At 36.5% G+C, this 19,303-nt stretch overlaps 1 protein-coding gene across 3 annotated transcripts; it reads right to left on the minus strand.

The window, feature by feature from the left end:
* Positions 1–1,468: 1,468 nt before the first annotated feature.
* LOC112524070 (UPF0235 protein Helmi_20270) lies at positions 1,469–16,260 on the minus strand. Of its 3 annotated transcripts, XM_025133696.1 has the most exons (5): positions 16,045–16,260; positions 13,567–13,633; positions 13,110–13,279; positions 12,915–13,003; positions 1,469–1,825 (listed from the first exon to the last, which is right to left on the minus strand). In XM_025133696.1, exons 3-5 carry the CDS (start codon positions 13,270–13,272, stop codon positions 1,694–1,696), a joined length of 384 nt encoding a protein of 127 aa, XP_024989464.1. In that variant the 5' UTR covers positions 13,273–13,279; positions 13,567–13,633; positions 16,045–16,260; the 3' UTR covers positions 1,469–1,693. The 3 variants fall into 3 exon arrangements, with proteins under 3 accessions (XP_024989464.1, XP_024989463.1, XP_024989462.1); XM_025133695.1 differs by lacking the exon at positions 13,567–13,633 and having other exon boundaries at positions 13,110–13,332; XM_025133694.1 differs by lacking the exon at positions 13,567–13,633 and having other exon boundaries at positions 16,045–16,259.
* Positions 16,261–19,303: the final 3,043 nt, after the last annotated feature.

Here is a 19,303-nt window from a genome sequence, read left to right on the forward strand (position 1 = left end):
CTTTCTTTTATTAAATTGCCTTAAATAAAATGTATTAATAACTTCCTTAATTATCAAAAAATTGTGTAAAATGACATAAATACCCTTATCAATTAAATTTAATTAAAAACAAATGGAATTTTCTTATTGGTCGAAATTGGTTTACACGGTTTTTTAGAATTGGATGGTTTGCATTTGAACCTGCCCATATATATATATATATATACACACAATAATATGCACCTTCAAGACCAATAAGATCAAACAACGGCAGGGGTCAAAGGAACACAAAGGTCTTCTTCAACTCTGAATTTGGATGTCACCTGATTGGACCTAAAAATGTGTACAAAATATTACTTCGTTCGTTCCAAAGTAAATTTTCACAATGAAAATGACACACAATTAATTTCCAGGAGTATTGCCTTTTATTACAATTATTATATAATTAAATAACAGTTTTACCCTTAATAATAGAATAAGATTCCCCATCACATAATTAAAGGTAGAGTAGGAAAGTACACAAATTACTATTAAAAATGGACGCGTAAAATCAAGAGTTCAGAGATCTAGATTTTCTTAAATGTTTAAAAAACATTGAAGTGGCAATGGAGTATAAGGATAGGGTTTTTGTTCTTGATAAATTTCTCACCGAAGAAAATGAAGTTGTAAAGGGACTCGCAGGAAAAGACTTTCATCAGCCTAGGAGTTCTTGGGTAAAGGGTGGGTTACACGTGGCATGATTTTAGTGGATATATCTAAAAGGATTTTTAATTTTTAATAGAAAACGAGACAAAAACCTAAAATGACAGAATCGCTTTACAAATAAAAGTTGAGCATTATTAGGAAGGACCAATTCTGAGCGTCTTTGCTGGTTAAGTTGTAGCTTTTAAACTAGAGAAAACAAATAAGCATGAGAAGCAAAAATGAAATTTACTCCAAATTTCATAATTATTTCTATTTTATAATATTTAAATCCTTTTAAAAATCATATCCAGTTTCGTCATAAAATTCATAGGCAAAATATCAGAGCAAACAAGGAGTATATTTTTACTCAATTGTCATTTCATAAAAACACTTTTAAGATTCAGTTATTTGAAAATATATTTCGAGTATTCAAGCTTTGTTAAAATCTCGATTCAACCAAGCCCATATTCCACTCTCAGAAATTAAGGCTCTACCAACAAACATTTTTAGCAGTTACTTCTCAGGTAAGATTTTAATACATCAATACAACATCGTGTGCAACAATTTACCTGATAAGTGCTAACCATGGTGAGAGTTATCGTCCTTACTTACCAGGTAAGACTCGGTCCTTACCTTCACTTTTACCGATAAGGTAATGTGACTTAATAAGAGCTTACCAGATAAGTGTTTTGTAAATGGCTCGGATTTTGTTGGTTGTTATGTTGAGGACCTCGAGAGATTAATCAAGATGCACATCAAGCTGACCCGAACACTCACGCTTAACAAAAAAAAAACAATACGAACATACCCAAACGTAAAAATTCTAGAAATAATTCTATAGTACACAATGAACTCTCAATCCTAACCCTGGAAACTGGTCCTGACTTCAATCCATTATGGAAGGACTAGTTTAAGGCACCAGGCGACCGGTTAGCACATCTTTAGACACGACATTAACTGTTATGACGATCATATCTAAGAAAGTTAGCTAGTATATGAAAATTGGAAACGTACGTTCGACTTTTATGCATCAGGAATTATCTAATCCTCTATTGAGAGCATCGTATACCGTCTCTAGTGATACCCCTTCAACTATAAGAACTTTGTCCCTTGATTTTGAGCCAGCACCCAACGAAACCTGTCGTTTTTTGACACCAATAACCTATATATGGGAATAAAACAAGAAAACTGAGCATTAAGGGATAAAGACTAAAATTCTATTAAGATTTAGCATATCAAGTAGTGGCAAGTTTATATACGTTCCGATACAAGAAATATTCACAATGAGAAGAAAACGGCATTCACATATGCATAATAAACCAAGCCTAATTCACATGTACATAATAAACCAAGCCCAGATATTATGAGAAGCGAAACAGACCAGAAAACTGATTGAAGGTTAGAAACAAAGAGCAGTAGCATCTTTTGGTAATTCTATGCAATCATTAATGCTCATGTTCATTCTTTACAACTAAAACTATTCAATCTTAATTTAAACTTTTAAAACCTTGAGGGCCACTAGCAAATAAATTCAAGGCCTTGGGCTCCTCCCTATATGTCGTCAGCTCAATCTCAAGGCTACCACGGATTTTCTTGGTTGATATCTTTAGAGCCTCATAGGATTAGTCGAGGTGCACATAAGTTAACCCAGACACCCACTGTTACCAAAAAAGAATTTTTAAGGTATGAGCATGTTATTAAATTGTATTAGTCCAGGTATTTTGTTTTCAAGTTCCTATTTCCGTTCATTGGTCATTGATGTAATTGCATACGGCTATGGTCTAGTTGGTAGAATCCCGTCCAAGATAGAACATGTCATAATACCTTTCCCGTGCGTGTCCATATTACTTTCCCTGCACGATCGATTATTTCAAACTCATAATTAAGTAGCTTGTTGACCCATTTTTGGTACTCCGGTTCCATCAACTCCTGGCAAATGGACTTGGCCAAAAATCCACGCAGCTTAGTCATATTTTTTGGACTTGGCCATTCCAACATAGCTTGAACCATTGCTGGGTCCATATCCACTCCTTCCTTTGAAATGGTGTGTTACCTGAAATACACGAGCCTACTCGGCCAAATTCATATTTCTTCAAATTTGCGTAGAGTTGATGCTCTAGGAGTATTTTGAGCACTTGCTCCAAATGCTTGTGTGTTCCTTCATACTTTGATTGTATGCAAATATGTCGTCAAAGAAAACTAAAACAAATTTCTACAAATGATCTTTAAACACTTCATTCATGAAGCTCTGGAAAGTTGAGGGTGTGTTAGCCAACAAGAAAGGCGTTACCAAGAACTCATAGTGCCCCTCATGAGTTCTAAACGCCATTTTATGCACATCATCGTCTTTCATCGGTATTTGATGATAACCAACAGCTCCATTGACTCTCCCAAACTTCCATGTGATAACAGCCTCAACTCCACTCGAAAACATTGGGGTCAGATGAGCTTGTGGGGTTACAGTAACTACAAGTATTAAGGGGTCTAAACGATTGATGAGTTGACTGGAGAGTGGAGGAAGACTTTTTTGCTTATCCCATTCAAAGGTGCATCAAGTGATACAAATCGTTTGCAGTAATCACTTGTGGAACCAATTTGTTTCAGGGCTAAAAGTAGTTCACATAGGGTGCCTTCTCGCTGTTAATTGGATATGTATCAGAAGCATCACTTATTGAGCTCTTCCCACCCTGTAATCGGTCTACGCTTATGTCAACATTGGAACCATTTCAACACATGACCTCAAAATGCTATAATCATGACTTCTATTTGTTTCTCCCTACTTAGATGGTTCAAAGTAAAATTCCTCTCAGCATGAAGGTTCGAAGCATATACTTTACCTCAACTCGCAAAGCTGAAGAGCAAGGCATGGTCCAAGTTTAATGCATTGATACCAATTGGTATAATTGGTCACACAAAGCACTAGTGAACCGTTGGAATGATTGAATTACGTAGTATAAATCGAATTATTGAAGGTAAACCCACAATTTGAGAAGTTGGGGTCTCCAAGCTTTGCGGCACAAAAAGGAATACAAAAGCGACATCCCCCTCCTACCCTCCGCATCTGTTTAATACCCAGACCCTCCCTTGTCCCCCCTGGTAGAAACTTCCTGACAGACTTGCTAACAAAAAAGACTCCCCACTCACACTCCCCAATTACCCAAAGTACCCTCTACATAATAAACTATTTCCGGTTCCTCCTCGAATAGGTAAAACGAACTATGGGCTTATCATATGCATTCCCTATAAGTAATACTGGCCAAGTCCAGGACCGGTCAGGTTAAGTAAGAACAATATCTGGTATGGTCTTGTCTGATCCAAAAGAAGTATGTTCTAAGCTTTTGGTCTTGTTTAGAAAAAGAAAGTAAAAGATAAAATTAATAGATTTAAAAAAGAAATAAATTAATAAACCAAAGCGGTCTTTATTCGGTCCAGGTCTTTATCTGTTCTGCCTTAATAAAATTGGTCTAAATAACAGCAGGCCTGGTCCAGATGCCCAGCTCTAACTAGACATGTTAAAGGGCCTAGAACTTTCTTGGTCTAGATGGTTCCTAAGAGGGGTGAAGCCCCCTATAAAAGGGGAGTCTCCCTTGTCTATATAACCCATTCATGAAAAGCGTGAGAATCAAGTTCTAAAAGAAAAAATAAACTACAGAGAGTTCCATCACTCGTTCTCCATATCGATCTAAGTTCTATTATTGAGGCTTAAATAGCACAATTGATTATAAGTCATTGTCAGTAACACCGTAAGAAGCTAGGGAAGTCCATCGTTTAGTTAGTGAAGCGCAACTATTATGTATCAATTTCTTACAAATCGAATTTGCAATCATGAACTTTGATAGAATGAGAGTAGAGAGAAATTGGAAGAAGAGAGAAAGTAGAGAGAGATTGGGGAATTTTTGTATATGTTATTTAGAAGTAACAACTCAATATATACAGAGACTAAAACACAATATACGTGTCCAAAATTAGTCTAACTAAAATACCAACTAAGATAACAAACTAACTGAAATTATAACAACTCTAATACCCCCCCCCCCCTCAAGCTGGTGGTTGATCAACTAATCCCAATTTGCTTGTTATATCAGAATGTTTAGGCCCTGACAAAGACTTAGTAAACACATCTGCAAGTTGTGACTTTGTTGGTGTAAATTCAACTGCAATAACTCCAGCCTGCAACTGTCCTCTTACATAATAGCAATCTAAGTTCGATATGCTTTGTCCTTTCGTGAAAAACCGGATTGTTTGCTATATGTATACTTGCTAGATTATCACACTTTAGAGCAATTGGTGTAATGCTATCTACCCTTAAATCCGCCAACAATCTACTCAACCACGTACGTTCAGTAGTGATTCTTCTCATAGATCTCAATTCTGCCTCAGCTGAAGATGATGACACAGTCAATTGTTTCTTTGACTTCCATGATATAGGACTCCCCCCAAAAGAAACAAAGTAACCACTAATTGATCTTCTGGAAAATGGACAAGATGCCCAACCCGATTCACAATATGCAGAGTGAGAAATCAGACTTATCATTGAAAAATAATCCAAAAGAACCAAACAACTTCAAATATTTCAGAACATGTAGAGCAGCATCCCAATGAGCTTTGGAAGGATTTTGATTGAATTGACTGAGAAATTGAACACTAAATGCCAAATCAGGCCGAGTGTGTACCAAAAAATTGAGTTTCCCGACCAGTTGTCTGTATTTACTAGGATCAGCTAAAGGATTAGGCATGTCTAGCATAAGCTTCAAGTTACAAGATAACGTAGTAGTAATATTTTCAGATGTTGTAATACCATACTCATCTAGCAACTCGGTGAGGTATTTGTTTTGAGTTAGAAAAATTCCTTTTATCACTTCGTAGAAATTCCAAACCCAAAAAGTAATTAAGATGGCCCAAATCCTTGATTTGGAAAGTGTCATGCAAAAACTTCTTCAACTCTTCTATTTCACGAAGACCGTCACCGGTAACTACGACATCATCAACATATACAACCACTATAGTGAAAGATTCGATTGTCTTTTTGAGAAATAGAGAGTAATCATTCTGAGAATGATGAAAACCTTTTGCCCTCAATGCTTCAGACAACTTTGAATACCACTGTCGTGAAGCCTGCTTTAAATCATACAAGGATTTCATAAGTTTGTAAACGTAGTTAAATTTTTTTACAAACCATACCTTTAGGCCTTTTCATGTAAACTTCTTGACGCAAATCTCCATGTAAGAATGCATTGTTGATGTCTAATTGATGAATGGGCCAATGTTGTTTAACAAGTGTCACTATACATCTGATTGTGGTAAACTTGACAGCTAGGGAAAAAGTTTCATAATAATCTTCATTTGGTTTTTGAGTGAAGCCTTGTGCCACCAACCGTGCCTTATGTCGCTCAATTGTTCCATCTTGATTGAATTTGGTTTTATAAACCCATTTGCATCCGCTAGCATGTTTTCCTTCAGGTAAGGGTACTAACTTCTAGGTACCATTTGCTTCTAAGGCTGCAAATTCTTTTGCCATAGCTTCTTGCCAAAAAGGGTTAGAAACAGCTTCCTCATATGATTTAGGATCCACAACAAATACAATATTTGCAACAAAAGATTGACTATAACTATTTAAAGCAATAGGATTCAGATTCTGAGACAAAATGCATAGATTAGTCATAGTATGAGGACATATTTCAATATACGGTGTGGAAACATCCGAAGAAACATGATTACAAACAAAATCATCAAAATAAGGAGGATTAGAAACTCATGAAAATCTGCGTATTACAGGAGTAGAAGTTGACTCAACATGATCAAGATTTTGAGACTGTTGTTTAGATTGTACAAACTCAGATTCATTAATTTGATGATCTTGTGACTGAGGTGCCGAAGATATAGGTATAGCAGGTGATATCGGAACAGAATGGGTAAAATCATAATTGGTAGGGTTAACAATATCAGGAATAACAGGGCTGGAACTTTCTTGGTGAGGTAAATTTGGCGAGTGTATAATATCTGATATTGGCAAAGGAAAATCAGATGTATTATCTAGTGGAGGAAAGGGTTTGATAAACAGAAACTCGGTTTCACATAACTCAATATTTCGGGAGTATGAAATTTCTTGGTTACAAGATGCATAACCTTGTAGGCTTTCATATCAAAAGGATATCCTAGAAAAACATGTGGCTCTGCTCTAGACTGCAGCTTGTGTCTGTTTACAGGATTTGTGGATACGAAACATAAACATCCAAAAGATAGTAAAGGATCATATTGTGGCTTGGTTTTGAATAAGAGTTCAAAAGGAGTAAGGTGATTCAACACTTTTGAAGGCATTTTGTTTATAAGATAGGCTGCTTTCAAAATTCTATCCCCCCAAAAAGTTAGTGGTAGTCCAGATTGGATCGTTAAGGCTCTAGCTGTTTCTAGAAGATGTTTATGTTTTCTTTTCAACTCTTCCATTTTGTTGAGGTGTATATGGACAAGCTAGCTGATGAATAATACCTTTGGAAGAAAAGAAAGTTTTTCCTTCAATGCTACTTCATAATTCTTTGGCATTATCAGTCCGAATCACTTGTATTGTTTTATGAAATTGAGTTTGTACAATTTGAACAAATGACTTTATGACATAAAAAGCTGAACTTTTGTATTTCAACAAATGAATCCAAGTTGATCTACTATAATCATCCACCATAGTAAGAAAATATCTTTGTCATCATTTGTTGGAGTATGAAAAGGACCCCAAACATCGATATGTAACAAATCAAAGATTGAATCAGATCTGGATTGGCTCACAGGAAAAGGTAACTTGTGTTGTCTTGCTTTATGACATACAACACATGAATGAAACAAATCTTTATTACAAGCATTTGGAGCAAGATTTATTTGTTTTAACTTGTACAAAGGAAGATGACCAAAACGTAAATGCCACAAGGAAACAATCTTGTTACATTTATCTAGCATAACAGTACTAGATGAAAAAAAACTATCAAGAACAGTGTTCTTGATTTGACTGGAATTCAACACGTAAAGATTTCCAACTCTTTTACCAAGAACCGAGAGTTTTTTGGTGAGAAGGTCCTGCATCCAACACTGTGTATCAGAGAAAAGAATGAAACATATGTGCATAGAACTCAATTTGGATACAGAGAGTAGGTTACAATGAAAAGAAGGAACAAACAACACATTACTCAGAGTCAACAAATTTGACAGAATAACATCTCCAACTGATTCAACAAACTACATGTTTCCATTTGGTAGAGATACTTTGTGTGGTTTAGGAAGTTTTGTAAGAGAGGAAAACATAGAAAATTTGACTGCACATATGATCAGACGCTCCAGAATCAATAATCCAAAAACTAGAAATAGGAATAGTCAAAGTTTTACCTGCACATGCTGCAAAACCACTTCCTTCGTTTACTGTGTAACAGGATCACACGAACTGCTTGAGTTATTTTGTCCAAAATTAGGTAGACTAGATTCTATGATTTTGCAATTGTTAATGAAGTTCATGATTTGTTGATAATCATGACTAGTTATTTCAACAGTTCCTTCAACATTATTTGTAGATGAGGAAGATCTTCTGATATGTATCAATTGGCAAAATCAAGATTAGCGGCCAAAAGTACCACTAATCGGATGCTTATTAAAATAAACCCTGGAATTCGAGACCCAGTAATCTCCAATGTCTACGACAAGAATCAAAATACTAGAATGAATGCAAACAATGGGGTGGCCGGTCCCTTAAATAAAGCCGTACCCTAATCCTAAAAAATAGGAAAACATATTTATCCTAATAAACTAATTAATATCTATCCTAATCAACTAATTAAGATAATTAAGAATAAGTAAATTGCAAACAGCCCCCCTCTACTTGTTTCCTGCCTCTCTTTTGCGAAGCTGATATATCCGACCCCAGTGCGGGTCGGGCTGAGACGTATCATTACCCCCGCCTCGAAAATTCACCTTGTCCTCAAGGTGAAAGCCAGGGAACTGCTCCACCACCTGAGTGTACTGACACCTCCAGCGCATCCAAGCGCGCTGAGTTTCCGGTGTTACCTCTTCCCCCTCGTCATCTTCATCATCCATTAACATGATCTGCAAGGATTTCTCGGGGCAACGGTGTCCGGGTGTGAACTTCCCATTGCATCGAAAACATAAGCCCTTAGCCCGTTTATCCACCAGTTCCAAGTCTGTCATCCGTTTAAACGGCTGCTCGTTACCCCCTGTTGTCGGTCGTTGGGTTCCCGTTGGTGGGGCGGCCAGCGGCCGTGAGCCCCCCACTCCGGTCTGCACTAGCTGACTTTTGTTTTCCCCTTTTTCCACGTTCCCGTTGCTGATAGTTTTATTTTCATCCACCATCAGAGCTAGTTGGATCGCCTGGTCTAAGTCCATTGGTTGAAGCAACCTCATGGAAGTTCGTAGCTCCGGTTTCAAACCTTTTAGGAATGTACCCTACATAATCTTCTCAGGAATACCCCTTAGCTGTGCCGATACTATTTCAAATTTCCCTATATACTCGCGTGCTGACCCTTCCTGTTTAATTGCCAAAAATTGTTCGTATAGGTCCCCTTCCTGATATGACTGGAACCGAGCCAACAACCGGTTTTTTAATCCTTCCCAGTTACGAAAAGGATGCCTATCATCACTCCATCGGTACCATGCAAGGGCATGTCCCTCCAACCCCAACACCGCTGCTTTCAACTTCTCCCCCCTAGTAACAAATCCCTGAACGTCGAAAAATCTTTCCACGAGGTACACCCACCCATATGCATCAGTTCCATCGAACAATGGCATCTTCAGCTTACGAAGACGGTAGTCCGCCCCCGGCACCCACCCCCGTTCCCCCGAAGGTCCTGAGCCCCTTCCATACCCGTTGCCAAACGGCCTTTCAGTCTCAGAAAAAGCAAACGTACCTGACTCCGGAAAAGGAATTTCCTGAGTGCCGATGGGCCTATTCAGTTCCCTGGCCGTACTGCTGGTTGCATGCCAAGGCGGCAGGGGCGCCCCATTCTCATCAAAAATCGGATTCCATTGCTGCATTATGGGCCGTGTGGTGCAATCGGTGAAGATAGGCGATGGCACGGCTGCTGTCGGCGGTGGTGGCGGCTTTAACGCCTGGAACTGTTGCAACATGACCTTCATCATCTCCGCATGTCGCTTCTCCATTTCAGTGCGCAATGATTCCACGGTGGTCTCCAAGTTTTCGAACCGCTCCGTCGTCTCAGCGCGGAACTGTTCGACGGCAGCCTTCTGTTGGCTCAACTCAGCTTCAAGATCCTGAATCTTGGTCATGGTAGCGTGGATAAAATCACAAGCGCAAGATCGATGCTCTGATACCAATTTGATATGTATCAATTGGCAAAATCAAGATTAGCGGCCAAAAGTACCACTAATCGGATGCTTATTAAAATAAACCCTGGAATTCCAGACCCAGTAATCTCCAATGTCTACGACAAGAATCAAAATACTAGAATGAATGCAAACAATGGGGTGGCCGGTCCCTTAAATAAAGCCGTACCCTAATCCTAAAAAATAGGAAAACATATTTATCCTAATAAACTAATTAATATCTATCCTAATCAACTAATTAAGATAATTAAGAATAAGTAAATTGCAAACAGCCCCCCTCTACTTGTTTCCTGCCTCTCTTTTGYGAAGCTGATATATCCGACCCCAGTGTTGGTCGGGCTGAGACGTATCATCTTCTTGGATTGTTAAACTTGAAATTCTCTGGAAAACCATGCAACTTGTAACATTCTTCTTTAACATGCTCTTTCTTTTTACATTAGCTACAAATAAGATTTCTCTTCGTCTCAACGTTCATGAACATCTTTCCTCATGTAGAATTATTTTTATTTGCTAACATCGCCATACTTTCAGTATTCAATTTTACAGGAGCAATTACTTCTCTTTGTTGTTCCTCTTGAATCAACGTTGCATAAGCATCAGCCATAGTAGGTGTAGGATTTTCATGAAGAATATTGCCTCTAACTTGAACGTAACTATCATTCAATCCAAAAAGAAATTGCACCAATTGTTGCCTTTCCATTCGCTTTATCCAAGCTTCTCCTACAGTACATGTGCAATCAGGTATATCATCAACTGCAACAAACTCATCCCAAATTCGTTTAAATCTGGAGTGATATGTAGTAATTGAATTAGTTCCTTGAGCTATTTGATTCAATTCTTTCTGTAGCTGAAAAACGACGACCAAATTTGACTATTCAAACATGTGATCAATGGTTTCCAGATTGCACTTGCAGTCATATAATAGATCAATCCTTCATAAATTTCTTTAGACATTGCATGGAGAATCCAAGTAATAACAATGGAATTTCACCTCTTCCAATCATCATAAGTAGGATCATCTTCCGCAGATTTCTTTGTTCTACCGATCACAAAACCTAATTTGTTTTTGATAGACAGTGCCAGAGACATCGCACGCTTCCAAGCCCCAAAACTCTTGCCATCGAAGATCTTTGTGACAAGAATCGTACCTGGATTGTCGTTTTGACTCATAAATAGTGGATTTGAATACGCAGATGCATTCATGTTCTTGTTCACGTTATTGTTCTGTTTTGCCATCTTCTCGATGAGAAACAAATCAAAGAAGAAAGAAAGAAAGGAAATGAAATCTGGATCACAAAAAATTGCGAAATTTCAGAAGGGAAATCGATCGCTCTGGTACCATGATAGAATGAGAGTAGAGAGAAATTGGAAGAAGAGAGAAAGTAGAGAGAGATTGGGGAATTTCTGTATATGTTATTTAGAAGTAACAACTCAATATATACATACACTAAAACACAATATACGTGTACAAAATTAGTCTAACTAAAATACCAACTAAGATAACAAACTAACTGAAATTATAACAACTCTAATAAACTTCGCCCAGTCAAGACTATGAAGTCCTTTTGTTGCAAAACATGTCTTTAAAGTTTAGTTCTTGCAATCCAAAAATATACACATCAAAAATATGAAAAACAAATTGGAGCACCAAAATCTTAAGGCTATGTTTGACAAGCTAGCTGATAAACTAGCTGATGGCTGATAGGCAAGTTGTTAGCTTATAAGCCAGCTAGCTTATAAGCCTGGTAGTTGATAAGTTAACTGATGAACAAATCATGTTCGGCAAAAACTAGTTGATATGAATGTAAAATGACCAAAAAGAACATATTGAAAAATTAATCATTTATAATATTTTAAAATATAATTGAAACAAATCTCTAATAATATATTAACTAATACAAACAACATGGTAAAAAAATTAAAAAATATGATATATTGATTAAAAAAATTTCAAATTAATCATTATACTATTATAAAATTTGGATTTGTTAAAACAAACTTTAGAAAAAATCTATTATTTATGATTTTAAATAACCATTACATATGATATGAATAAAAATAAAAATGGTCTACCTCACATATCCTAATTAATTAATAACTTTTCAAAAAATATATTTAATAATTAAATTAAATACTTTATTCAAATTATTTAACACTTTTTTCTTATCTATGAAACAAAATAAGTAATAACTTTAATTTTTATGTTACATAAACATTATTAAAATCGTTATATTTACATTTTGATAACTAAATATATTAAATAATAATATGAACATAATTGATATGATTAATAATTATTGTAAATAATTAACAAATAATATTAATGTATAATTAAAAATAATTAATAATTAATTTCAATTTATATTAATTAATATTTATTGATATTAGAAATACTTAAATTTTATTAATATTTATTTAGAATTAATACTAATAAATAATAATTAATATTAATGAGGGTTATAATTGGCAAAAGTGACGATAAGCTATCAAAACGCTACTCCAAGGTGTACCCAGAAAATAAGGTAGCTTATTTTTGCCAAATGATGCCTAAGAAGTTCAAGAGCACATCTAAAACCAAAGGTCAACCAGAAACAAGCTCCACATCAGAATTGTAACAAGCTAACACCTAAAAACAAAATGAAACACAAGATAATATTCTTTTTCAATTTGAATCACCAGAACAATCATTTGAAGTTCACAAGTAAACTACAACGTAAAATTGAGCTTATAAATTTAAAAGTTCATTTGTTGATAGTCGTGAAACAACATTAGCTGCAGCAACTTTCTCGGCTCATCAAATTCAAGAAGTTCCATAACAAGTTTATGGCTTAGCTTACTCTTTTATAACAAACAAGCACTTGCACAAGATATAATATTTCTGCAATATCTTAACTGCAGAGTTGTGGCAAAGGACTCACCGAGCTTATGTAATCGAGGAGTGCAGCATTAGCTTCACCATCCTTTGCTGGTGCATCAATTTGTACTCCTAAAGCATCATCGTCGAAACCTAAATTTGGAATATACTTAGGAGACCTTGGAGAGAAATATTAGTAGCAGAGAAAAAGAATAACAGTTTGTTAGAAATATATAAAAATAACAAATTAATAAAAGACCTGTGATGGTGGCAACTTTTGAACCAGGCTTGGCATGAATGGTGACAGCAACAGATGATGGAGGAATGAAGCGCATACATGCAGGGAACTTGGTAGCAGCAGGTGCTGAAGATGTTACCTCCATTGACTTGGCTTTAGCTTTGCCCTTTTTTGCTGGGGCCATTCTGATTCTGAGAGTCGGACAAGACCCAATGTTGATGAGGTATAAAAACAATTGCTTAACCTATTATTTTAGAATTTAGCTAACACATTATGCATCACATGGTTTCCTTTTGGCAGGAAACTTAGAGCTATCTAGTTCATTTTCAAAAAAAAATCTTACATATAGATGATACCTCAAAAAGCAGTCCACAATAAATTGTCTTTGTACCAAACAAATTGATTCAGAATTTGACATCAACACAAATTTACAATTTATATAAATGATCAAGTATAATTTCGAGTTTGAGTTACTCACAAACTCCTTTAAGCCAAGCAACGGATAAATATTAAGTCAATGAATATTCCAAGAAATGTTTGCATATCTGAAGAAGGATAATATCAATGTCAAGTATAAATAGATGAAGAGATCAACCATTTGAAGATACACGAATTGAGCGATCAATCAATCAGTTTAGCACAATAGTAGATAGTTTCAGTTTTGGTTTTATACAACCTCAAGTTGTAACACAAAGTGTGACATCAACCGTGAAGAAGACCAGCTTAGAGAGAAGTCAAACAATTGGGAGAAAGTCTTGTGGTTATAAACAGAGGGGAGGTCTACTTTACGTATGATAGGATATGTGCAAATCATCTTAAGAGTAAAAGGTTAAGAAAGTAGTCATCTTTATAAGGAGGATTCTTGTATCTAAAGTATTAAGTCAATTTAGCTTGTAACTTCATTGAAAATAGTGGATTAGGTTGGTAGTGGGCATGGTCCCAAAGATATAGATGTGCTTCGGTGAAGTACGTAAACAGTCACTTCCATGCTTTAATTTTGCAATTCTTTTATAAGTTGAAGGAAAGTTGCAACAATGACAGTATCAAGTTGCAATTTATTATAGAACAGATATTTCAATTTGAAACCACGAAAATCATAAGCAAAACAAAGATGTTGGACAGCAGCTAGGTCAGTCTAGAAACAGTCTGACAACATGTCAAAACATGTTTAGATAGACGCATGTCATTGCGATTGCTTCTAATATAGTCTTTCACTCCTAGTATTTCAATATCAAGATGTTTCAACAAATACCATGGGGTACAAAAAGTCAAAAATGAGATATATGATATCATATATCTAAGCTCAAGATAAGATAATTTCAGCTCTGGAGGTGGTAGATAGAGGTGATGCTACATACTTGGCAACCTATTCTACATGGTTGGCTTAAACATTATAGCCTGTGTTATGTAGGTTTAAAAAGGCAGAAAACTGCGCAAAAAGATTGCTGGACGGCCTAACAGAGCACTCCAGGTGAGTGCAAAACGTTCACTTAAAACACAGAATTTAATTCTAATTTGTGCAAAAAACGCAGAATGTAAGTCCAGTTCGTGCAGATTTAACCAACTTGCAATGCCAAATGCAGAACATCAAACATACAGAAAGCGTGAACAAAATTATTCGAGTAATAGTGACTTGCATTCTATATATGCGCAATGTCAGGAAAAAACAACTTCAAGGCAGGAAATGGTAATATTTTTGCAACAATTTCAACAAACCTGATAAATATTTGAGAACCAGCAAAAACCAAGACAATAGACAAATAAAACACTAGTTAGTTTCCTTTGAAGATGAATATCTTGTGAAACTAATACATCCAAGTAGCCTTCTTCACAATGACTTTTGAGTAGTTAGCATGTAATTGCCACCTATTCCTGGCATGCAGCACTATCTATAGGTTCAACATTATAAATTGATACTGACATGAGCTCATACTCGTTATTTATGAATTCGGCAGTAAATATCAAATAGAAACACTAAGAACATTGAATTAACTTATAAGATACTAAGCAGACCAGGAATAATTGGACTATGCGTGCAAAGTTGTTAAGGGCTCAAGGAAAACTTAGGCGCAAAGAGGTCATGGGGCCTAGGAGCAGGCGTGAGGCACAGGCTTCAGGAATGCGAGGAGCATCTTATCAAAATATATATATATATACACTCACACACACAGAGTGTTACACAATTCAAATATAACACGTTTACACCAACATGCAACATCATAGATAAGTTTCAACTCTAAAAATCAAGCATTGCATTTCCAATTCAGCAACAAAATACCAAATACAATCATTATGAAAAAAAAACATTAGATAATCCAATGTTTTATATAATGTATAAAAGGGGCATGGAGATTGACAACTATCTTCCCTTGTGCTTTATCATTGAGACAACCATCTAAAATTTTATGCTGGTATACAGAACTCAATAAGTCACCCAAAATAATTTCTTTAGCTGCAATTATTGCTATAAGTTTTGTGAAATGTATCCATATTATCAACTGATCGTAAAGCATCCAGATCCACATACATCTTGATATGGTACCAAATAAAACCACAAATGGAAGTAGGAAGATCAAGCCAAACTACAGTATACCAATATTTTCAAAAATAAATGGTCACCTGAAGGTAAGTAAACGCTCTAACGATTCGACAGAAAATCGTATAATTCATCGTCAGTTAACAGTTCCATCAAACATTTCAACTAAAAATCTAACGCATGAGCAAATTATCCGATCCCCTATAGAAACTGGTTCTACTAGAGTGAGACCACAGCAGAAACATTCAACTTTAGTAGAATCAATGGAGCATCATCATTAAATATACTACAAAAATGAAACTTAGAAAGGAAGTAAAACCGTAAATCATGGAATTCAAATGTGAACGACACTACTCGAAATAAGTTGATTCAAGTCACAATTTGATGAAAATATAACAAGATCGTAAACCAAATACTCACCACCACTATCAATCGAACAAAGAATTATGAAAATTCAAAATTGGGATAGGTGCCTTCCAATCTTCGTCGCCGGGAGATAACAGAAACCAATTTGGCAATGAATTTTTTTTTTTTTTTGAAAAAAAAAACCTAACTTGAGTTGTTCCCAAAATCTTTTCGACTCAAACCTCCTGCCTGCTATAAAAGATTTCGTATTAAGACCATTGCAACAATAATTGAGAATAGCGTTCTACTATAATGATTTTTAAGCGGAGTTTGGCTTCGGATTCTTAAAAGAATACAATGGAATTAGAAAGTTGAATTAATTATATTCCGTCGTTTGTTGCAATGGAACTAGAAAGTTGAATTAATTATATACCGTTTGTTTCATTCTTTGGTAATCTTTAAAATCCTACAAATTTTATAAATAAAAATTTAATATTCCTTATCAACCACATGGTATTTTGATATCTATTTTCATAATAATAAATATGCGTTTAACCTAGTATATCTTAATCTCATAAAATCCAATATGACCATCGTCGACCACCTCTTACCACCGTCGATCTGAATCACCGCCAACCATCATCATTTGAAGTCGACCATTGTCATCTGAACCACCGCCGACCACCACCGATCTGAACCACCGTCGACTACCACCGATCTGAACTACCGCTGATCACTACCGATCTGAACAACCGTCGGCCACCGCGGATCTAAACCACCACCGATTTGATCTACCATCGATCTGAACCACCGCCATCTGAACCATCGTGGACCACCACTTATCTGAACCACTGTCGACCATTGTTATCTGAACCACCACGGACCACCACCGATCTGAACCACCGCCAACTATTACCGATCTGAATCACCGGCGGCTACGTCGATCTGAACTATCGTCGACCATCACCGATCTCAACAACCACCGATCTGATTCATTGCCGATTCCAACCACTCCCCATCTGAACCACCGCCGATCTGAACCACCTCCGACCACCACCATCTGAACTACCATAGACCAACACCGATCTGAACCACTGCCGACCATCGAAGACTACCACCGATCTGAATCATCGTCGGCCACCATTGACCACCAACGATTAGAACAACCACCGATCTGAACCACCGCCACCATCGCCGATCTGAACCACCCTTGATATGAACCATCGCGATTTAAACCACTATCGATCTGAAGACCAACGTCATCTGAACCACCACAGACCACCACCGATATGAACCACTTCTGACCACCGTAATTTGGACCATCATGCACCAGGACCGACCTGAACCACTGCCACCACCACCAATTTGAACCATCGTCGGCCACAACCGATTTAAACCACCGCTAACCGCCTCCATCTGAATTACCGCAGACCACCATCGATCTGAACCATTGTTGACCACCATCACCTGAACCACCGCGGACAATCATCAATTTGAACCATTGCCGACTATCGTCACCTGAACCACTACGGACCACCGTCGATTTAGTAACATCGTTTGGTTTAGGTTATATTTTGGTTGTGTATTTTATATTGTTTTACATATTAAATAATTATTTTATTAGAGTATTTTTATATATTTTTTAAAATAAAATTTCCAAAAAATGGCATTTTGGTCATTTACCAATATTTCATTTCAATCTCAAAGATATATTATGTGAACCAAACAAACAGATTTCAATTCCTTAACAGATTTCATTTCAATGTCTGTCAACCAAAGAGGTAATGAAACCTGACAACATTTCATTCTAATTCATTCAACAGATTTATTTCAACCAAAAAGATTTTGCGAATCAAACATCACCTTACTGTATATAGACAAAGCGGGAAAAAGACGACGAAAGCCTTTTTTCTTTCTTTTTCAGCCGACTTGAAAGGTGCTCTCAGTGTACAGTGTACTGCCATACGCACCTAGACATTAGACCAAGCAGGAACTGGGGATCAAAGTTCCATTAATTCATCTATCTCAAATAGGGAAAAAACGGAATCAAGAAGGGGTCAGCTGAGCTCGAAAGGGGTAGCCGGTCGTCGGCTAGGAGCTCTGGYCGGCAACGAAACTAAAGCTTCATACTGGTCCACTCGTCCATCGGCTAAGTTCCAACTCTATGTTGATAAGAAAAAAGAAAATCCCCTAAGAAGAGGACTTTCAACTATTCCAAAWGAAAGGGGCAATTCAAATGCTTCATAGATAACCCCCTATGTCACTTCCCGTCCAACTCACGGGGAGATCGAAGAGCAAACTCCTTCTCCCATACGTCTTCTGTAAACACTTCCATCAAATCTCCCATTTGCTACGCCTTCAGCCTATCTCCATCGTCGCAACACGTCCAACCTTTAGTCGATCTTCGTTACCACCTTGAGTCGATCTGCAACACCTTCAGCCACTAATATCACCTTCCCTTTTCACCATTATATAATATCGATCTCGTTCCTCACTCTGTCTTTTCTCTTCCTTTCTTCCCTCTCTCTTGATATATCTTCTCCCCCGACATACCCCTCTCCATCTTCGGCCAACATCGATACCCCCTCTTTCAAGATAGATTCAGGATTGTTCTAGATTTTGGATTTAGTCAAAGTCGAGAAGTAAACCCATATTTGTTGGGTTGTTTTGAGATTCCAATGTTAAAACCCTTGACTTTATCAACCTACCAACACATAAAAACACACACATGAAAATTACAATGCAAAAAAAGAAGATGAATATGGGGAAATAAACACGTGATTGAAGACATTGCCTGGATACAAGGGAAAACTAGATTGAATGGACTAATTTCGATATGATTTCTTGCTCATGGATGATGAAATCTAGGGGTTAACAGCAAAACCGGGTACCCACTTGCGAAACCGAAACTACCTTCGAACCATCGGATTCCGGAACCGATATGAGTGGTTCCGGTTACTAAAACGATTGAGAAAGATTCCGGTTCCGGTTCTCAATTTTTCGGAACCGTTACCTGTCGGGTATCCGGCGGGATTAACTAGTTCCTTTATTAAGGTAAGTCATAAGTTACGAATTTGTGCTTTTTTTTAATATTTTTTGTGTAGTTTTTTGTAAAAAAATATGTACAGTTTTTTTATGTAATTTGTGTAGTTTTATGTTAAAAATATGTGTAGTTTTTTATATAATTTTGTTCAGTTTCTTATACAAAGTTTGTGCAGTTTTTTTTATATAAAATTTGAGTAGTTTTTTGTTAAAAATATGTGTAGTTTTTTACAAGTTTGTGTAGTTTTTTGTTAAAAATATGTGTAGTTTTTTACAAGTTTGTGTAGTTTTT

The sequence above is a fragment of the Cynara cardunculus genome, assembly GCF_001531365.2.
Source record: "Cynara cardunculus var. scolymus isolate 2C chromosome LG 13, CcrdV1, whole genome shotgun sequence".
Classification (NCBI taxonomy): domain Eukaryota; kingdom Viridiplantae; phylum Streptophyta; class Magnoliopsida; order Asterales; family Asteraceae; genus Cynara; species Cynara cardunculus.

What these genes read in the sequence shown, in the direction of transcription:
- LOC112524070 (XM_025133695.1), bottom strand. Translation starts at nt 13,272, where the DNA reads ATGGCCCCAGCAAAAAAGGGCAAAGCTAAAGCCAAGTCAATGGAGGTA. An exon ending in AAAAGTTGCCACCATCACAG is followed by an intron (nt 13,004 to 13,109) that starts GTCTTTTATTAA and finishes TTCCAAATTTAG; the next exon opens with GTTTCGACGATGATGCTTTA. An exon ending in TCCTCGATTACATAAGCTCG is followed by an intron (nt 1,826 to 12,914) that starts GTGAGTCCTTTG and finishes TCCCATATATAG; the next exon opens with GTTATTGGTGTCAAAAAACG.